Raw genomic sequence first — 16,496 nt, 5'->3', positions numbered from 1 at the left:
AATTATAATAATAGAGTCCAATCATTGAGGAAGCGAAATACAATTACTGTGACTCAGAATTCACAAAAACTCTGGTTTGGCCCCGTTAAAATTGATCACCTGTGCTGGTGTGTCCAGTGTGTAGATGTGTTCACCCCGAACATTGTAGAACTTAACAAGGGCGCTCCTGGTGGGATGAGGACCGGAGGGGTGAGGACCGGAGGGGTCGGTGGAGAGGAGAGGCCTTTCCATCCCTGCCACTGCAAGGAGGTCCCCCTGCGAGCACCACTGGACCACGACATCTACAGCACAAATCACAGGAGATAAATGAATAATGTTCAGAATGTTCCGCACATTAACATATGCAGTCAATTTTGACGAAATGATAGAAAAACACAAAATTATTTCAAATATCATTTGAAAATATTTACAAGTGAGAGAAGCAATGTAAAAAGAGAAAGAGACTAAGTTTTGATTAATTGCATTAATGACACCGGCACACCTTTCAGATTGGTGCGGATGAGGGTGGGAGAGAGGTCATCGTAGTTGTTCATCAGGCTGATGTCTCCGGAGGTGAAGCTGACCGTCAGCAGTGGTTTCAGGCTGTGCACTGGGAAGAGATAAAGGACAACACAAACATCTTAAAAACTGCACTGTGAGAGCAACAGAGTGAGGTGTGAGGCAGTTTAAAGTGTATCCACAGTATCACTTTAAACAGTATCCACTGCAAATGAACAAACCGTGTGTGCGTGTGTGTACTGTTAAGGTAGTTGGAAGCTATTATGAGAGGGGCACTGACAGTTCTACATCCTTGGCAGCTGTAATTCATTTTCACTGAGTTTCCACCGTTTATGTTTCATAAGAATACAACATTTTACCAACGCTCAGCACATCACTGCTGCAAATAAGTGCCATACTTAGTCAATTTGCTATAAATAGAACACCTTCAGACAACCACCTATACGTTTTCCATTAATACATCCTTGAGTCTGTCCTTTCTCGCAGTCCTGTAATGACCCAAATACCAACACAAATTAAATATCCACCTCTGCTTTTGACTTTCAGCTCAAGCTCAGTTACTCCTTCTCATTAGTAATCCATTCACAGTGGGTTTTGCATTAAATGAGATATATGATGCTGCCGTAAATGCAGTGTGTTGTGCTGTGCAGTGATAATGGTCATCATCATATATCATGATAGAGAGATCTGGCAAGCAGAGGAAGAGGCGACCTCGTGTCTCAGTCAAGTTGTCAACTTGAGAGATAATTTCTATCGCGGCCAATCAATTACTATTGACTGGTTTAATTAGCGAGTTAGGGCATAATCAGTGTTCCAGCTAAGGCAAGCACTTTTCAGCTTCACCACATGGCCCACGGTGAAAGGAGGGAAGAAAATAGCACAGCAGGAGGAGGACAGACCCTCACCAATACAGCCTTAGCAACTGGGACTAATTAAGCTCAAGAGAAAAAGGAGGCAAAAAGAAAAACAGGAACCAATAAAAAATGAGGCCGTTACGTGGGCTGCTGTACACAGGGAGAGCAGCAAGAAGGTGGGGAAAACTAACCACACGCAACTCTTCTCTTGTGTTACTGCTCACGTCCCGGTGAAGCAGTAGCAATCTACGTATTGGCATTGGACAGTGAACTCACCAGATACGCTCAGAGTCACTGTTGTCTGTTTTTAATTACTACCATTGTATTGTCTGTAGGATGTCAGCACAGGGCAAATATAAAGAAAGGTGACATGGCGTGCATCATTAGAGGATTAACAAAAATATTTGACAGCATTCAAATGTTTATTTAGAATTTGAATGTCAACTTTATGAATTAAGCTTTAAAGTATTCGGTACAGCCCAAACTGTCAACATCACACTAAAGTACTTGCGCTATATTGTCAACATTGCAGGTGAACATATTCCAAGAGAGTCCAGGGGGATTTGGTTAAAGAATGCACCATTGAAAATACAGTGCGAGATGAGGCGACTTTTTTTGTTCCAGTGTTGCTTTCAGACATTTTAAAGAGATGCTTATTGCATCTTCATTCAAGACAACATGCTTCCTTTTCCAGGTAGATACTGCGAGTGTCCATTTAAGAATACTGTAAGTGAGTCGCACAAGGAGTCTCGTGACGCACACCCTTACACTCTGACATCTGCTGCTGTTATGACAACAGCTACTGCAGCATTAAGAGCAAACAGGAGGTCCAGTGGCAACGTCAGCCCAATGTCAGGAGAGCTCTGTTTCACTGCGCTCCTCCTCCACCTCATGCCCTCCATCTTTTACCGCAGCCCCCCACCCACCTTCCATTTGGTCACACTCTTTTGTTTTAATGGGTCTCTCCCTCTCCGTCTTCACAACTGGCAGAGAAGTGGAAAATTGTGGAATTGTCACCGTCTCACATCTGAAGCTTCATTAAATGACTCGAATCGCCGGTGAGATCAGCATCACAAATGACCTATTCTAACGATAAAGATAAGCTTCAATTAATACCTTTTTAACTTCAACAATCTAATAGGATACTCCAAACTAAATAAAATGTTTTTTCACAGGCGAAATAGCAACATGGTGCTGGTTAGGACAACTTGCCATAATTATGACACCACTGCATGTAGCTGTTTCAGGTCATTTGTGTAAATTATAGGAGAACGTTTTTAGAAACCTTGGAGGTGTGATTGCTTGAACCATTATTTACAGACTTTATTAAATGAACAAACCTAAGGTTGCAGCGAGTATACAGGTCATTTGTGCCTTATTTAAGAATATAATATACTACCCCGTGTACTACTAAACAGGGCAAAGAAGGTATATCAAGATTAATGTGACAAAGACAGTCAAAAGTGCAGAGTGTTCAGAAGCACGCAGCTGAACATGTTTTGTGATCTGATCCATTGCTTTTCTTGATTATTGGTTTCTTACAACTCATTCATAGATAATAGGATCTTCATATTTATCTTCAGAGAATCAAGGTACAGTTTATGTCCAGCTCTAAACTTGTTTCCAAGACTAAAATATTCATGAGAATACCAGGGGGACTGAGGCTACTAATGAAAATACGCCAGACCTACCAGTCATAACTTGTGTCCTAAACCTGGTGCCTGCAGTTGAAATGATTTCCCCTTCGCTTTGGACTAAGAGGATGAGGAAGAACTGATGGAGCCGTAAAAGATGGAGGTAAAAGGTGAGAGGAGTTGGAAGCTAACAGATGGTCCCACATCTGCTTTCTTTTGCACAGAGGTACCTGCATATGAAACAGCTAGACTAGGAAGACCTTCCCTCATTTAGAATACGCTGGCTTTGCATGAATCAAATCCATGGATTTTAAGTACCTCTATGATCTCAAAGGACAATCATGGAAATGAAGGAACAACAGACCTTGATATTGCGATCTCACCAGGCTCTTTTTTTACCATTTTTCTTTTTCTTAATGTCAAACATTTCCCCTCACCTACAATGACTCTTCTGTTGTCCCTTGGTCTGTCTGTTCAGTTACTGTCAAAAAAAACTCAATTTAAAAAAAACAAATATTCTATTTTTATTTATGTATTTTAATAAAAGCAAATATTTAAATAACTATACAATAATCTATTTCCGAATTCTTTGAATTGTGCGTTTTTAAGCATAAAAACACAATAGATGTCAATGAAAAAGTAAATAACATTTAGAATATTTGACTTTTTAAACTGATTCCAGGAGGTTGAAAATATTAACGTGGCATGGTAATGGGTATTGTCAATCATGGAATTTCACTGATATTGGTATCGACTACTAAATTTCTGGTATTGTGACATCCCTAATAAAAAGGCACAACTCCTTACTAGGTAAACCTATATTAGATTATACTCTGAAACATATCCAGTGTAGACGAGATGATATAAGTCACATTTTTCAGTTGTGTTTCTGAAGAAGCCACAAAGAGGCCGTCTATTCAAATCAAACCCTGAAAAGCTTACCTTGCGGTGGGGAGTAGTCGTCAGAGTCTGTGTCGCTCTCACTGCTGTCCTCCACCAGGAAACAGGGATAGTTCCAGGACATGCTGACGATGCCATCCGACTCATGCAGCAGAATGTGGGCCAGCATGCGCCCATGGCAGTCCATCACTATCACCTGTCCATCTGCAGTTCCAAACAACACCTAGAGAGAAATAGTAAAGGGTTATTGGGGAGAAGAAGAAGAAAAAAAGAAATTACAGACATTTAATTTTGGCACAAAGACAGAAGAACAAAGATGGAAAAGGAGGGACACTAAGAAATAGACAAGGAGATGACAGATGCAGCCTCGAGAAATGCATATCACAAGGAAAACAACTTGGAGAAAGAGACATAAATGGGATGAAGGCGATGAACAAAGACAGAGACACATATATAGACTGAAAGTTTGATGATATCCAACCTGAGCTGACAATTTAACGGCATGAAAGCAAAAACATAGCCTAACAAAACCACAACACATTCAAGACAGAGGAGAGTTGCTGCCACTCAAGGATGATCTCCCTCAGGGCCCGTCTCAGCCTTCTGAATGACAAGTCCACATACTAAAAGTGGCAGATGACAACCTAAAACTTCTACGTCTATTAGCATTTAAAGGCTGGGATAGTGCTGGGCGGGAAATCACAATTCTGTGGGATGTGTGTGTGTGTGAGTGTGCGTGTTACCTGCTGGTCATCGGGGGTCCAGATACCACAGGTGATCTGGCTTTCCAGGTTAATCTCGGAGGACCAGTGTCTCTGTCCGCTGACGGATCCCACCAGTACAAAGCCATCACGGTAGGAGATAAGAGCCTGGGTGCCATCATGTGACCAGGTGAAGTCACTCACCTACAGGGCAACAGAAACTTTAGTTAAGCATGAAATGATGATATGAGATGCAGCTTCTTATACACATAAACTGATGTGTAAACAATCAGGACCCCCCCCCCGATGTCATTTGAACTGTCCTTCTGTGATGAAGAACTGACACAATTACTCGATTTATCAATAAGTCGATCTACAGAAAAATTCATTAGCAATTATATTTGATAATTGAAAATGTCATAAGACTGTTGGTCAGATAAAACATTTGAGGATGCCTCTTTGGGATCTGGGGAATTCTAAAGGGCAATTTTTCCACAACTTTCTGGCATTTCATAGTGAAAAGGATGAATTGTTTTAGCTGCCCCCGTGCTCTGCCATCATTAGAGCCCTGCTAGGCAAAGATGAAACATTTGAAACACTTTGAGATGTTAAGGAGAACGGCCTCTAGGTGCCGTTAGTGAGGCATTTACACTTGTCACTAGTTTGATTTCAGTATATTGTGACCAGTACTGTCAGAGTACCACAGCATAAGGTAAATTAAAATGCATGCCCTCCTGCATACTTAATACCGAAAGGGTCTCCCTTGACTGAAATAATGACTCTGTTTCTGTCAGTATAAATGAATACACTTGTATTAAAAAAAGAACGTAACCTCCTGGGGAAACGAGCAGAGGCACCATTTTAATCTATATGCGCCATGTACTTAGAGCAAGAGGATATTGTTTAGACTGTCATCTACTAAGTAATTGATCACAAAAGATAAAATGCTGTGAGGATGCGTCAGACTCATCTCATCAGATGCCAGTGATTGATGGATCAGAACTACCGATGGGTAGTGAATGCATGATGATGCATTCACTTGGCAATTATTATTACAATCAGCATGTGCAATGTCAGGGGGCTTTTTCTTTCCAATTGGGAACTGTTGGAGGCAAATTACTCAGTCAGTCTCAATATGGTGAAAATGTGCAAGAACAAAGTGTTATCTTAACCCTCTGTGTATATCCATACTGTTTCTGTTTAAATATTAGCTGATATTCATTTTGCTCCCATAACTGTTCTATATTGTGTCAGTGCAAAGTAAAAATGCATTTTTATTATAATAATAATACATTTTATTTGGAAGCGCCTTTCAAGACACCGTACAAAAGAGATAAAAACAGCAGGACATTGGGAGGGAGCGCAGACAAACAATACCAGAGATATGGTGGAGACACAGGAAGAAAGCAATGTTTTGTTACGTTATGTTTTTTTGGACGAGTTAATTATTGTCCCATTCCTGTGTAATATATTAGATTTATAGTATAATAATTTACCTGGGCTCCACGGTCATTGACTAACTCCACGGACCAGCGGCCCTCATATTGGATCCAAACAAAGATCCCTCCATCTGTATCACAGGTAGCCAGTTTCTGGAAGGGCTCATTCCACCGCACCAAGACCACCTTAAAAGACACAAACACAATTAATGAGGTAAGAAAAGGGGGGGAAAAAAACAATGATTAGAGACCGTCCTGTGACCCTGTCAGTAGTTCTCTAATGAGATAAGTATTTTCAGAGAGGTATGCAAATGAACTAATTCCAGATTGTGGTGCGTGTGTAGTATGGCAGGCAAACAATTTGGCAGTGGCCTTCCTGTCACCCAGCATTGTCTCCTTAACTACAACAGATAATGTGAGATGATCAACAATACAATGCCTCGTCAGAGTGCCCTTGATCAAAACTCTGAACTCTGGGCTGCACACTCACTGCAAGTCGCTCTAAATTAGGGCTTCAGCTGAAATGCCTAAGATCCAGAAAGTAAAATCCAAGTTCTCACATTTCAATGAGCTAAATTTAGCATCGAACCAGATAAAAATATATCACAAAGTGGGTTAACCTCATTTTGAATAAGTCACAAAGGAGTTGCAAATATCCTGAATATTACAGACAGGGAGATTCAATTATTGAATCTCTTTTCAGAGCGTGTCTAACCATGCCACACTTCAAATGGACATTTCTGAGTGTTCTTCCTTGTTTGTTACTTGATATTGTAAATAATGGATAGCTGAGCTATTTTTATTTTATGGTCAGTTTGTCTAAATATCAATTTTGGAATTAAAAAGGAAATCTAATCTAAAAGAGAAAGTGACATTAAAGAGACACAAAGAAATTGCACAGGTGCAAGTCCCTACAGAAAACACTATATTGTGGTTTAAAGATCAGATACAGTAAACTGTACAGCCTCTATCACCAGTGACTCACAGATGCATGGGTTTCTGTATTTACCCAGAGGTTAGTAGATATAGAAATTGATCATCATTAGCATAAGGAATGAGTTACAGACTGATCACTGGCAGAGAGCAACATAGATCAAATTGTTCATAAGCTCTTTCTTTGTCAGTGTCACCCATCTCAAAATGCACCCATTACAATCTCCATCCCGCCTCCTCTTTTTTCTGTGTATGTGTCTGGTCTTCTGTAGTGTGACTCAGCCTATTCCCAGAGGAATAATCCTGAATAGGGAGCAGCTCTGCTCTCCCTAAGTGAAGCACGTGGGCTGTACACGCTCAAACACACAAAACGGGGCAGGTTTTAGTGAGGCTTACGCTCTGAGTGCAAGACCAACAGATCAGTGGCTGAGAGTTGGATAAGCCAGCCAGTCTTGCTCTTTTTCTCACAACACCATACCCCTCCTCAGCCCTGTGCAACAAACACACAGTCCAATCTATGCATAGTCCAGTGGAACAGGTGCCATTTACAGTGTGTTCATACAACTATTTTATATTGCTCTGAGAAGAGAAAGTTACAGAAAAGATACGGAAGACCAAAGTAAACAATCATTCCCCTTCCATCGGTATACTCAACAACATCTTCAAGGTCAATATTGGGCTGCTTACGGTTCAGGGAAAATAAAGAATGGAGATACATCACAGTCAAGGCCACGTGTGATTGTTTTAAACCATCATCTGTAACTACATTTATAATAAGTTCAGCTCAGAAGGCGATTGATCGATTACATCATCATACTTTCGCTTCGCAGTCAAAACTCTAAGCAGCGTGACAAAATGTTGTGAAAAGAGGAGGCAACAGCCTAATATTTGATGTTCAAGGTAATGTATGTATGTATGTATGTATGTACCTCTGCACTGGAGGACAGACATCAGGTCGACGTTAGTTAGTTTAACCTGTGTATAGTGGAAGAAATCCCAAGTCGTTTTTTCCCAGGTTCTACGGTAAGGCAATTCTTTCTGCACTGTACGTACACGAGTTATGGTCCTTTAAAATAAAGTTTGAATGGGGGTATGAGAAAATAATTTGAACATTTCCAGTAGAAGTTGTTTCTATGCAATTACAGGTAACTCCAAGTTACCAATCACATTTATTCTGCAGGGTTTCCCAACAATTTCTCAATGCCTTGTGTATTGTTAAATGTCTGAAGTGATAAAAAACAGAGTTATCCTAGGTGAACTTTAAGTGCTCTGACTCACACAAACATGTTTATATGAATACACCATGTGCAACCCTCTAGCGTAATGAGTGAACAGTAGGATTCATCGCTCTACTGGCCCTGCTCCCTCAGCAATAAGGTGTCCTGTGAGTCAGATTTACAGTGTTTGCCTTCACACTCCCAGTGGTATAAATCCTAATGTGGTAGGTGTGTCTCAGCTGGCAAACTGCAGGGGAAAGGACACAATGAGTCCTGGACTGTTGCAGCTTTGCACCTAAGGTCTCTATGTCATTGTGACTGAGTTGACCAAATTCGCAGGACCATTAAAATGGGCCTACCATCTATCATCCAGCCACAGCAGTCAATTGATGCTGCAGTGGGCGCAAAACTGACACGCTTCGACAGTAGTATTGTCAAAGATTTGTTGGAAAGACAAATGTCAATGCTCAAGGTTCTCATTAGGGAAATACAAATCCATCTTGTTACTCCACTCGTGCACTGTCTGCAAAATGGATTTTCCGGATGGTATTATACAACCTAATTCAGCTCCAGCCAGTGTCGACATGAGGCTTTAGATTAGGCAGGAGCTCCAGGTTGCATAATTCTAACATCAATTTAACACTACACAAACAAAACAACCAAACTAAAAATGAATTTGTTTTGTATATTATTATTAGCATAAGGTTTTCCACATGCTTTGTCTTGCATGTGTGCACACTTATCTGCAGCCTCAGAGGTGAGAATAATCTGTGTATGTGTAAATTTAGCTCAGCGTGGAGATTAGTGTGAGCTGGTCAGGTATCCTGCGAGGGGGGCAGCTGAGCACCTCGCTGTGACGCAGCGATGTGGGAGATCAGACATCACATGGAGACAGACAGGATAAGAGTGAGCAGCAAGAAGACAGTAAGGGAACAAAGGGATCACAAACAAAAAAGGTGCATGCATGCACGCACATATGAAAACGCATGCAGACTTGAAACATTTTTATTGATCATGATGTGCTGCATGGTCAAAGTACCGACAAATTATGCAGTAGGCGATTAATGACAATGTTCTCAAAGACTCAATAAAAGTACAGTAGAATGAAAAAATCTGATATTTAAAAAATACAGCACTACTGAAAAAGACTAAAGCCATATGCTTTCAAGCCAGGCAAACCTAGAAGAAGAGACTACATGTTTACATTCCCTTTAAATCTGCCCTTTGGCCAGTGCATGGCCATTGACAACTTCTCCTTGGGAAGCTGGCACCGTCTTCACTCCTGCAGTGCCTTGCTGTTGTCATTGCAGCCCTGGCCTCTTGCTGGGACTTGGAGACTGGGAGCTGAGCTGACCCTAGCAACTTAACTGAGAAGACCAAATCAAATCAAGGGGCAGCTTTGGGTTGCATTGGAGTCAGCAGAAGTGAGAGGACACTGTGACAGTGCAGTGTCAAAGTGGTGCAGTCGTGAGCACATGGGTCCATTGCAACACCGGTCCCTGGCACGAACAGGTCTATTTTTTGCAAAAAGGTTACGAATGAGTAGGCTGGACTGGTTGAATAGTAACTTCAAAAGTATAGCAGAAGATCGCTTTGTCACATTTTTTTGTTTTAGTCGATACATGAACATGCCTAAATGACACTACACAAACACACTGCAATGATGAAACTGAAGTACACATTTTGCACTTGATTTAAGTAAAGTCTAGACAAATGTTTTGTTCAGTAAGTCTTTTTTGTCCCACATGGGAAATTTGGATTGCAGCACAGCAAAAACAGACACATCACAACAGACTTATCCGTCAGTAAAACAGGAAAAAAACAAAAATAAAACAGAAAATAGATAAAATAACATAACAATAGCAGTTATAAAAATACTGATGAAAAACGTTGTATGCTAAGCTGCTGGAACTTCTTGACTAATGACTGAAGAATCATTGGGAAAAGTGAAGACTACCTGACAGACAATAAAATCAGATACAGTAAGAGCAAGCAAGAAGGAGACTCTCCCCTTTCCCTTCACAACCTCCTCTACACTCTCCTGTGTTTCTGGGTCTGACATGATATTAAATCAGAAGCAAAACTCAATTAAAGAGAAGCGCTGCACTGATACAAAAACAAGGAAGCCCGAATGGGTGAAGTAGGGCCAGAGTGATTTGCAGCATGCAGAAAGGGCAACGGGACGGGACCTTCAGGGGAGGTTGAAATATGAAATGTTTACGAGTAGAGCAAGCATGTGATAAAACCTTAATCAATATCTGATAATAGCATCTACATTGGTTATCACTGGGTGTGATGCAAAGCTTGAGGAAGAACGCTGCGAGCAAACTGTGTACTCTGGGTGTTGGCAAGGTGGACACACTGACTTGCAGTTAAGTGCTTGAACATCTTGTAATTTATTATTTAATGTATTCAGATAATTTGGTCATATTTCCCCCCGGACAGTACTATTCTTCGACAGTTGTTGAATACAGGGCTGATATTGTAAAGACTGACTTTACATCATATTCAATGTCAAAAAGATGATAAAAACTATAATTACATGTCGTTTACTGGATGTCCCTGTACACTGCTCACATGGTAGTCACTTACAATAATGCCGCAGGGATTTTACTGATACTAAATTGGCTCTTTATTCCAAATTGATAAAAACGGCAATATGTTTTTCCAGGCTGCCCCCAAGAAGTAATGCAATAGGTCATTGTGCGTAAGAATCATGACATGCATATAAATCTGTAGCATCACAAGACAATAACTTGTCTACAGTTTGCTATGTTGTATTTAGTAGTGTTTCCTTAGATGCATTTCTGGACTGTAATGTAGCAACGGGTTGAGCTGAATCAAACTGACGAGTAGAGAAATGTGTCAGATTGTGTTAGGCAAATACTGAACCTCTCTGAAACATAAAGTAGCATAGAAAAATACATACATAAGGAGAACAGTTTGGTACTTAAACTTTCTATTTTTTGTCTTCACAGGACGTTTGTTGTGTAGACTGGAATGAGGAGCTTTTACCCTTCAAATAGCAACTCTAGAACAAAAAGGGAAGCAAAGTGTGCATATATGTTAATCAGATCCCTGACTAAAAACATCGCTCACAGCAAAAATAACCTGCATCGCTCGGGCAGCACTGTCCCGCTTGGAAGATTTCTAGCGAGCAGGCAAGTGCACCTGGATTTGAGGAAGCAGACGAGCCTGAGTATCATGCAACACGCCTTCTCAAAGAATACATTAGGAACAGACTAATGCCATTTCCACTAAGCACATTTGGTGAGATCATTTTAATGCAGTAAATGGGTCATGCACTCTTCAATCCTGAGCAGGGCTTGTAATGTCAAGAGGTCAGACAAGGAGAGAGCAGAGGAAAGTGCTCAAAAGGAAGACGTGTAAAGGCAGAGGAGGAGATCAAGATAGAAGGAATAGGATGAGAGCTGTGGTGCAGAGGAAAGAATTAATTAGACAATGTAACAAGACCAGAGATTAGTGTCTGGACACAGGTGAAGGCTGAAGTGAGTGTATTACTGAGGAAACATCCCATTAAAAGTGATGACTTTACTCCAACTTTCCTCAGCTTAGAGAGCAGGATAAATGCTGCTGCATTCTGCCTGTCTTGCAAACCATTGTTACGGTCCCCATTTAGTCTGAACAGACAAGTTAGTTGCACTGCAACCCAGAAGTCATCCAGTATCGTCTACCTCCTCCTTGCACATTTAAAAGAACTGAGCGGGTCCCAAATCTGTGCTGGTTCTTTCACAGGCCATTTACCGGAGATATAAACTGATTTATTTATGAGGCCCTCGCCAGGAAACAACTTTTAATGCATGAAAAATCACACAGCACAACAGTGCAAAGAAGTGCAAAGAAGCTACACTGTGTGAGATAAACCTACATGGTGAATAACATGGGTTGGTGCCCTTGGGTCAACCGTCTTTTAGATTAGGACCTTAGATACTTGCATTAGCGAAGAGCCTCCAAGGGAATAATCCACAGCAATAACACACCCATGAGACTCATGGGAATGGTAGCGAGGTGTGTATGAATGCATGTTTTTAACTACCATATCTGTACAACTGTTTCAACAGTCACACAAAACTTCTCGTACATCACTTAAAAGCAGTTTCAGTCACACAATGACATTTTGCGGAGGACTTTAAAAGGATGCATATTTATAGCAACAAAAGGGGACAACATCCCTCCTTCTCTCTTAATGTTCTACTTTCTCTCACTGCGTATATGCTGGAGAAAGTGGAGCTGCACTTTACTTTCTGACTGCGAGCAAGTACTAACTGCAGCAAAGGACCAGTAACAAAGATACAGCATAGACTCAATGATGTTGCAGCTATAGGGAGGATTATTATGAATAAGATTCAAAGTAAACATCAATATGTTTAGATTTTAACCTTGTAAACATTTCACAAACTAACTAAAGACGTTAACTCATTGAATACTGTTCCATTGTGGTATATACCACCTGACTAAAGACCAAACTGAATCCACAATGAAACAGTATTGGAGCAGTGGATATTTTCACTAGAAATAAAAAGTCTTAAAGTATGTATATATGATTGTACCTTAAGACAAATAGCACAGCTAGCAGTTGACGGTACTCTCAGACAATTTGCCCAAAATCTGTGTTGAATTTCCTTGTCAACATGCTGACAGTCATTGCCAAGAATGTCTCAGATGTTCAGCACTCATGAAAAATGATTGGACTCCCAGTGACTATCTTCTCAGTTTGCTCAGCATCTGAGTGCCATGTTATGATATAAAAAGCACTGGATTGTCAAAAAAGGCATTGATCTATTCTGATGCTTGTCCCAGAGGGATAACGCTGCAGCATCAGAAGTATAGTCACATAGAAAGATACAAAACGTATTGCTTTTATCTATTATTATTTTTTCTTCTAAATGCAGTGCAACAGACACGCCTGCTGCTAAAGGGTTAGTAGCTCTGTTTAGAAAATGATATAAAAATATTATCAGGTCATTTGAGGCCAAATTTTCTTTCAATATAATTTTCTGTTATTTGTCTGCTTGATTTATTTTTAGTTAAAAATAACTGTTACTCAGAGATTTAAACTGTTATTCTGTTGTAATACAAAGTGGTGTAACAGCCATAATGTGTCCATCAGAACAAAACATAGCTAACATCAATATTAATCAATAATCAACCAAATTGCCTTAAATCAGTTTGAAATAGAAAGTAGTCACGTAAAATAAATTAATTTAACTGGTGCAATTGGTAACCAGTGGGAATTTTTCCTCACCTTGGCATCCCTAATAGATAGGTGACCGTCTACTTTTGAGTTGATATGGAATATGATAACAATAGTATTCTGACTTGACAGTGTAATATGGGTATGAGCATTTCTGCTAAGCAACCACACTCCATGAATAACACAGAGCATTGAATACAAAGTAGTTTTCTCCTGACACCCACTGTGAAAAGATGTGGCTGTGGGAGACGAAACAAAAAGGAGCATTGGCATCACACACCTTTTTCCCTTTGAAGCTGTTACCTTGTAATTATCTCTCACCCCGGCTAAAGGGGAATTAAACACAGAGGAGGACAAACCGCCATCACAGACGCACTACAGACCTTTTCATTATCTGAAGATCACGAGAGCCTTTAGAATAGGTGCTACAGCAGGACAACAGCTGAGCTTTAGCACAACACAAGATGCTTTTATCCAAAGTATTTTGTAGTGCCATGAGTGTAAACATTTTCGTTTTCTTTTATTAAATCAAGGGTGGGCTCAAGTGTAAATCATACCCTTTATCCAGGGAGAGGCAGTGCAACACTCTACAGGAGTACAGTCCTCTACCCGTCTGCCCTCTTCTTAACAGATGTCTGACAGCTTAAGATCCGCCCTGTACTTTACTACATTGCCCATATTGGGCCAAGTCCAAGAGACACATCCATTCAGATGTTGGCTTACATTAGAATGATCACAGGACACTCTGGTCTGATACATCAACAGGAATAATGGCCAAACTTAAGGATGCTGGCATGAGTATTGATCTTGGCAGGACCGGACTCCTACAGGATGAGTTCATGTTGCATTTTTGTGCGTGCAGTCATTCATAACATGACTTGAGCTAATTTACGTGAAAGGACACACGTCACCAACGACGACAAGTGTTCAATGACAGTGCTGACGTTTAAAGGACAGGGCTGTCAAGGGACGTGACTGCTGAGCGTGCAGCTTTCGAAGACAAGGAAAGGTTACCCAAATGTATTGACATAACGCTTTAAACAAAAATATAATTAAATACTTTTAGCTCGAGTAGAGTTTTTGCTTGTTCTAAAACACATTTGAATACCTAGACAGAACTGCAGACTATATACCAACTGAGCTCTGGGGGTCATTGGAGTTGGACTGTAAACTACAAACAGCAATATCTCCTCTCCTTATCAGAACTGGGACAGAAAATTACGTGGGTGAGTGAACAGATCTGTCATAACTTGACAAAATTCATTAGGCAGTGTGATTTCCACCACTGTCAGAAACCCCAAATTATGCATAGGGTGGACGGGTGATGGATTTGGCAATTCACAAAGCATTTATTGATTGCTTTTTATCAAATCTAGAGAGGAGGTGGAGAGGACATTACTTCTTTTATTACGGGTGCTCGGATGAGGTCAGAGGGCAGCGGGGAAATGTGCACTTCTCTCCAAGTTTCATCTGTGTTTAATGCGAAAAGCATCTTGATAGATGCCAAAAATTACACACATATGTGTAAACAGCGTTACAGTAAAGTCAGAAACGCAAAGCTCTATGGGGTAAATTATGGACGCGACTGAATGATGAGACTTCTAGCTTTGAGAACGCACAGCTAGGTGCCGACCAGTGTGCGCTTTAATGCAAGTTCATCAAAATGTAAACATCTCTCCTCCAGTACACCATGCTTTAGTCACCAAACTTTGATGATGAAGGCAAAGACGGTCAAAAACATTTGATGAATAAAGCATGATGTACTGAAAATGAGACATGTAATGTGTTTTAATTTTGATGGTCAGTTGCTGCTTCTGCAACACCAAATGGGAATCCAGTTAAAAGAAAAGCAACAATATGATTTAACTTCCATTACATGCACACTAATATTCCACATTTGATATGGGTCATGTAAACAGCATATTGCATTTAGATATTTCGAAATAGGCCTTTTTCAGAATGTAGCATTTTCAGATTAAGACGTCGGGTACGCTAATATTATTCAGGTTTTAGATCATCTCTGGACATGTATACAGCACATTTGGAGTCTGCATCTGAATTGGGGTTTTTACCAAAGTCTGCGACACACAGCATCTTGCCTGTTCACCATCAACTCCCTGCATTGGACACAAACCAACTAGCGAAGAGTTTGCAAGGTTTGGGTAGAGCTGCATGCCCAAAAGAAAAGCCCACATTTTTAGTCAGAAACACATCTACTTTCAAACATTATGAAAGACTTGGATATCAACATGTTTTTGAATTTGCGCAAATATTGCAACGCAGACCTTTTCAAGAACGTGGTTACTGAATGAAAGAGGGAGAGTTTGTAAGCACGGTCGTACAAGTCCAACACCAATATTTTATGCGTGTAAACGTAGTCATCGATACTGGTATCTTTAATACACAAAACATGCGTGTCATAATTAATTTTAAGCAGCCCAAATAGGTGGATAAAGTCAAATACACATGAAAAAAAGTGAGTAAATTAAAGTTATGTAGGTGTAACCTCCTCCATACTGCATGCACCAAAATAACAAAAGGAAAAATTCAGTACTTGGCCCACATTCAAGTGGGCAGAGTTAAATGACATTTCTGCTGCGCTTCAGTCACTCTCTGCGGGGATTCATCCACTCTCCCCTCAGCTGCCTTATGGAATGCTGACACAGCACCTTGCTCCATCTGACCAACAGCGACACCCACTAAAAGAGAAAACGCAACCTGTGTGCAATCTCCACTTGTGCCAGCACTGCTATATACTGACGGGAATATTCATAGACATGGCGGGCAATAAACCTCGACATTACTCCGCTGATATTTCCAATGACAAAATAAATGGCCTTAGTCCACTAGTGGTTGGGAAACTTTGGAGGGTATAACCATGATGAGAGAAAAGAGCAATGCCAGAGGGTGGAGCAGGGAAATGTTGTGACTAGGAGCAGCATGGAGATCTAACGCAGGGGTGTCAAACCATGAACTACTGAGAGTATGCAGGTCTTACTTCCAACCAAAAACTACAAAAGATGATTTCACAGATTACTCTCTCATTCTAGTTAAAACTGTGAAAAGCCCTGCTGAAGAAAGACCTGAAACTCTCAGCAAATCATG

The 16,496-nt window shown here is 40.6% G+C and overlaps 1 protein-coding gene across 3 annotated transcripts in view; it reads right to left on the bottom strand.

Moving 5' to 3' along the window:
• tulp4a (TUB like protein 4a) overlaps positions 1-16,496 on the bottom strand; it is a 31,070-nt gene that overhangs the window by 11,448 nt on the left and 3,126 nt on the right. For 2 of the 3 annotated variants that reach the window (XM_029425168.1, XM_029425169.1), the window contains exons 3-7: positions 6,084-6,212; positions 4,630-4,791; positions 3,929-4,109; positions 482-589; positions 100-281 (exon numbers count right to left, since the gene is read on the bottom strand). In XM_029425168.1, coding sequence (XP_029281028.1) covers positions 100-281; positions 482-589; positions 3,929-4,109; positions 4,630-4,791; positions 6,084-6,212 — 762 coding nt within the window. Of the gene's footprint in view, positions 1-99; positions 282-481; positions 590-3,043; positions 3,091-3,928; positions 4,110-4,629; positions 4,792-6,083; positions 6,213-16,496 lie in introns of those variants that run through there. The other variant, XM_029425170.1, reaches the window with a different exon arrangement.

The sequence above is a fragment of the Cottoperca gobio genome, chromosome 24 (genome assembly GCF_900634415.1).
Source record: "Cottoperca gobio chromosome 24, fCotGob3.1, whole genome shotgun sequence".
NCBI classification, from domain to species: Eukaryota; Metazoa; Chordata; class Actinopteri; order Perciformes; family Bovichtidae; genus Cottoperca; species Cottoperca gobio.
This window is presented reverse-complemented; position numbering and strand designations above follow the sequence as displayed.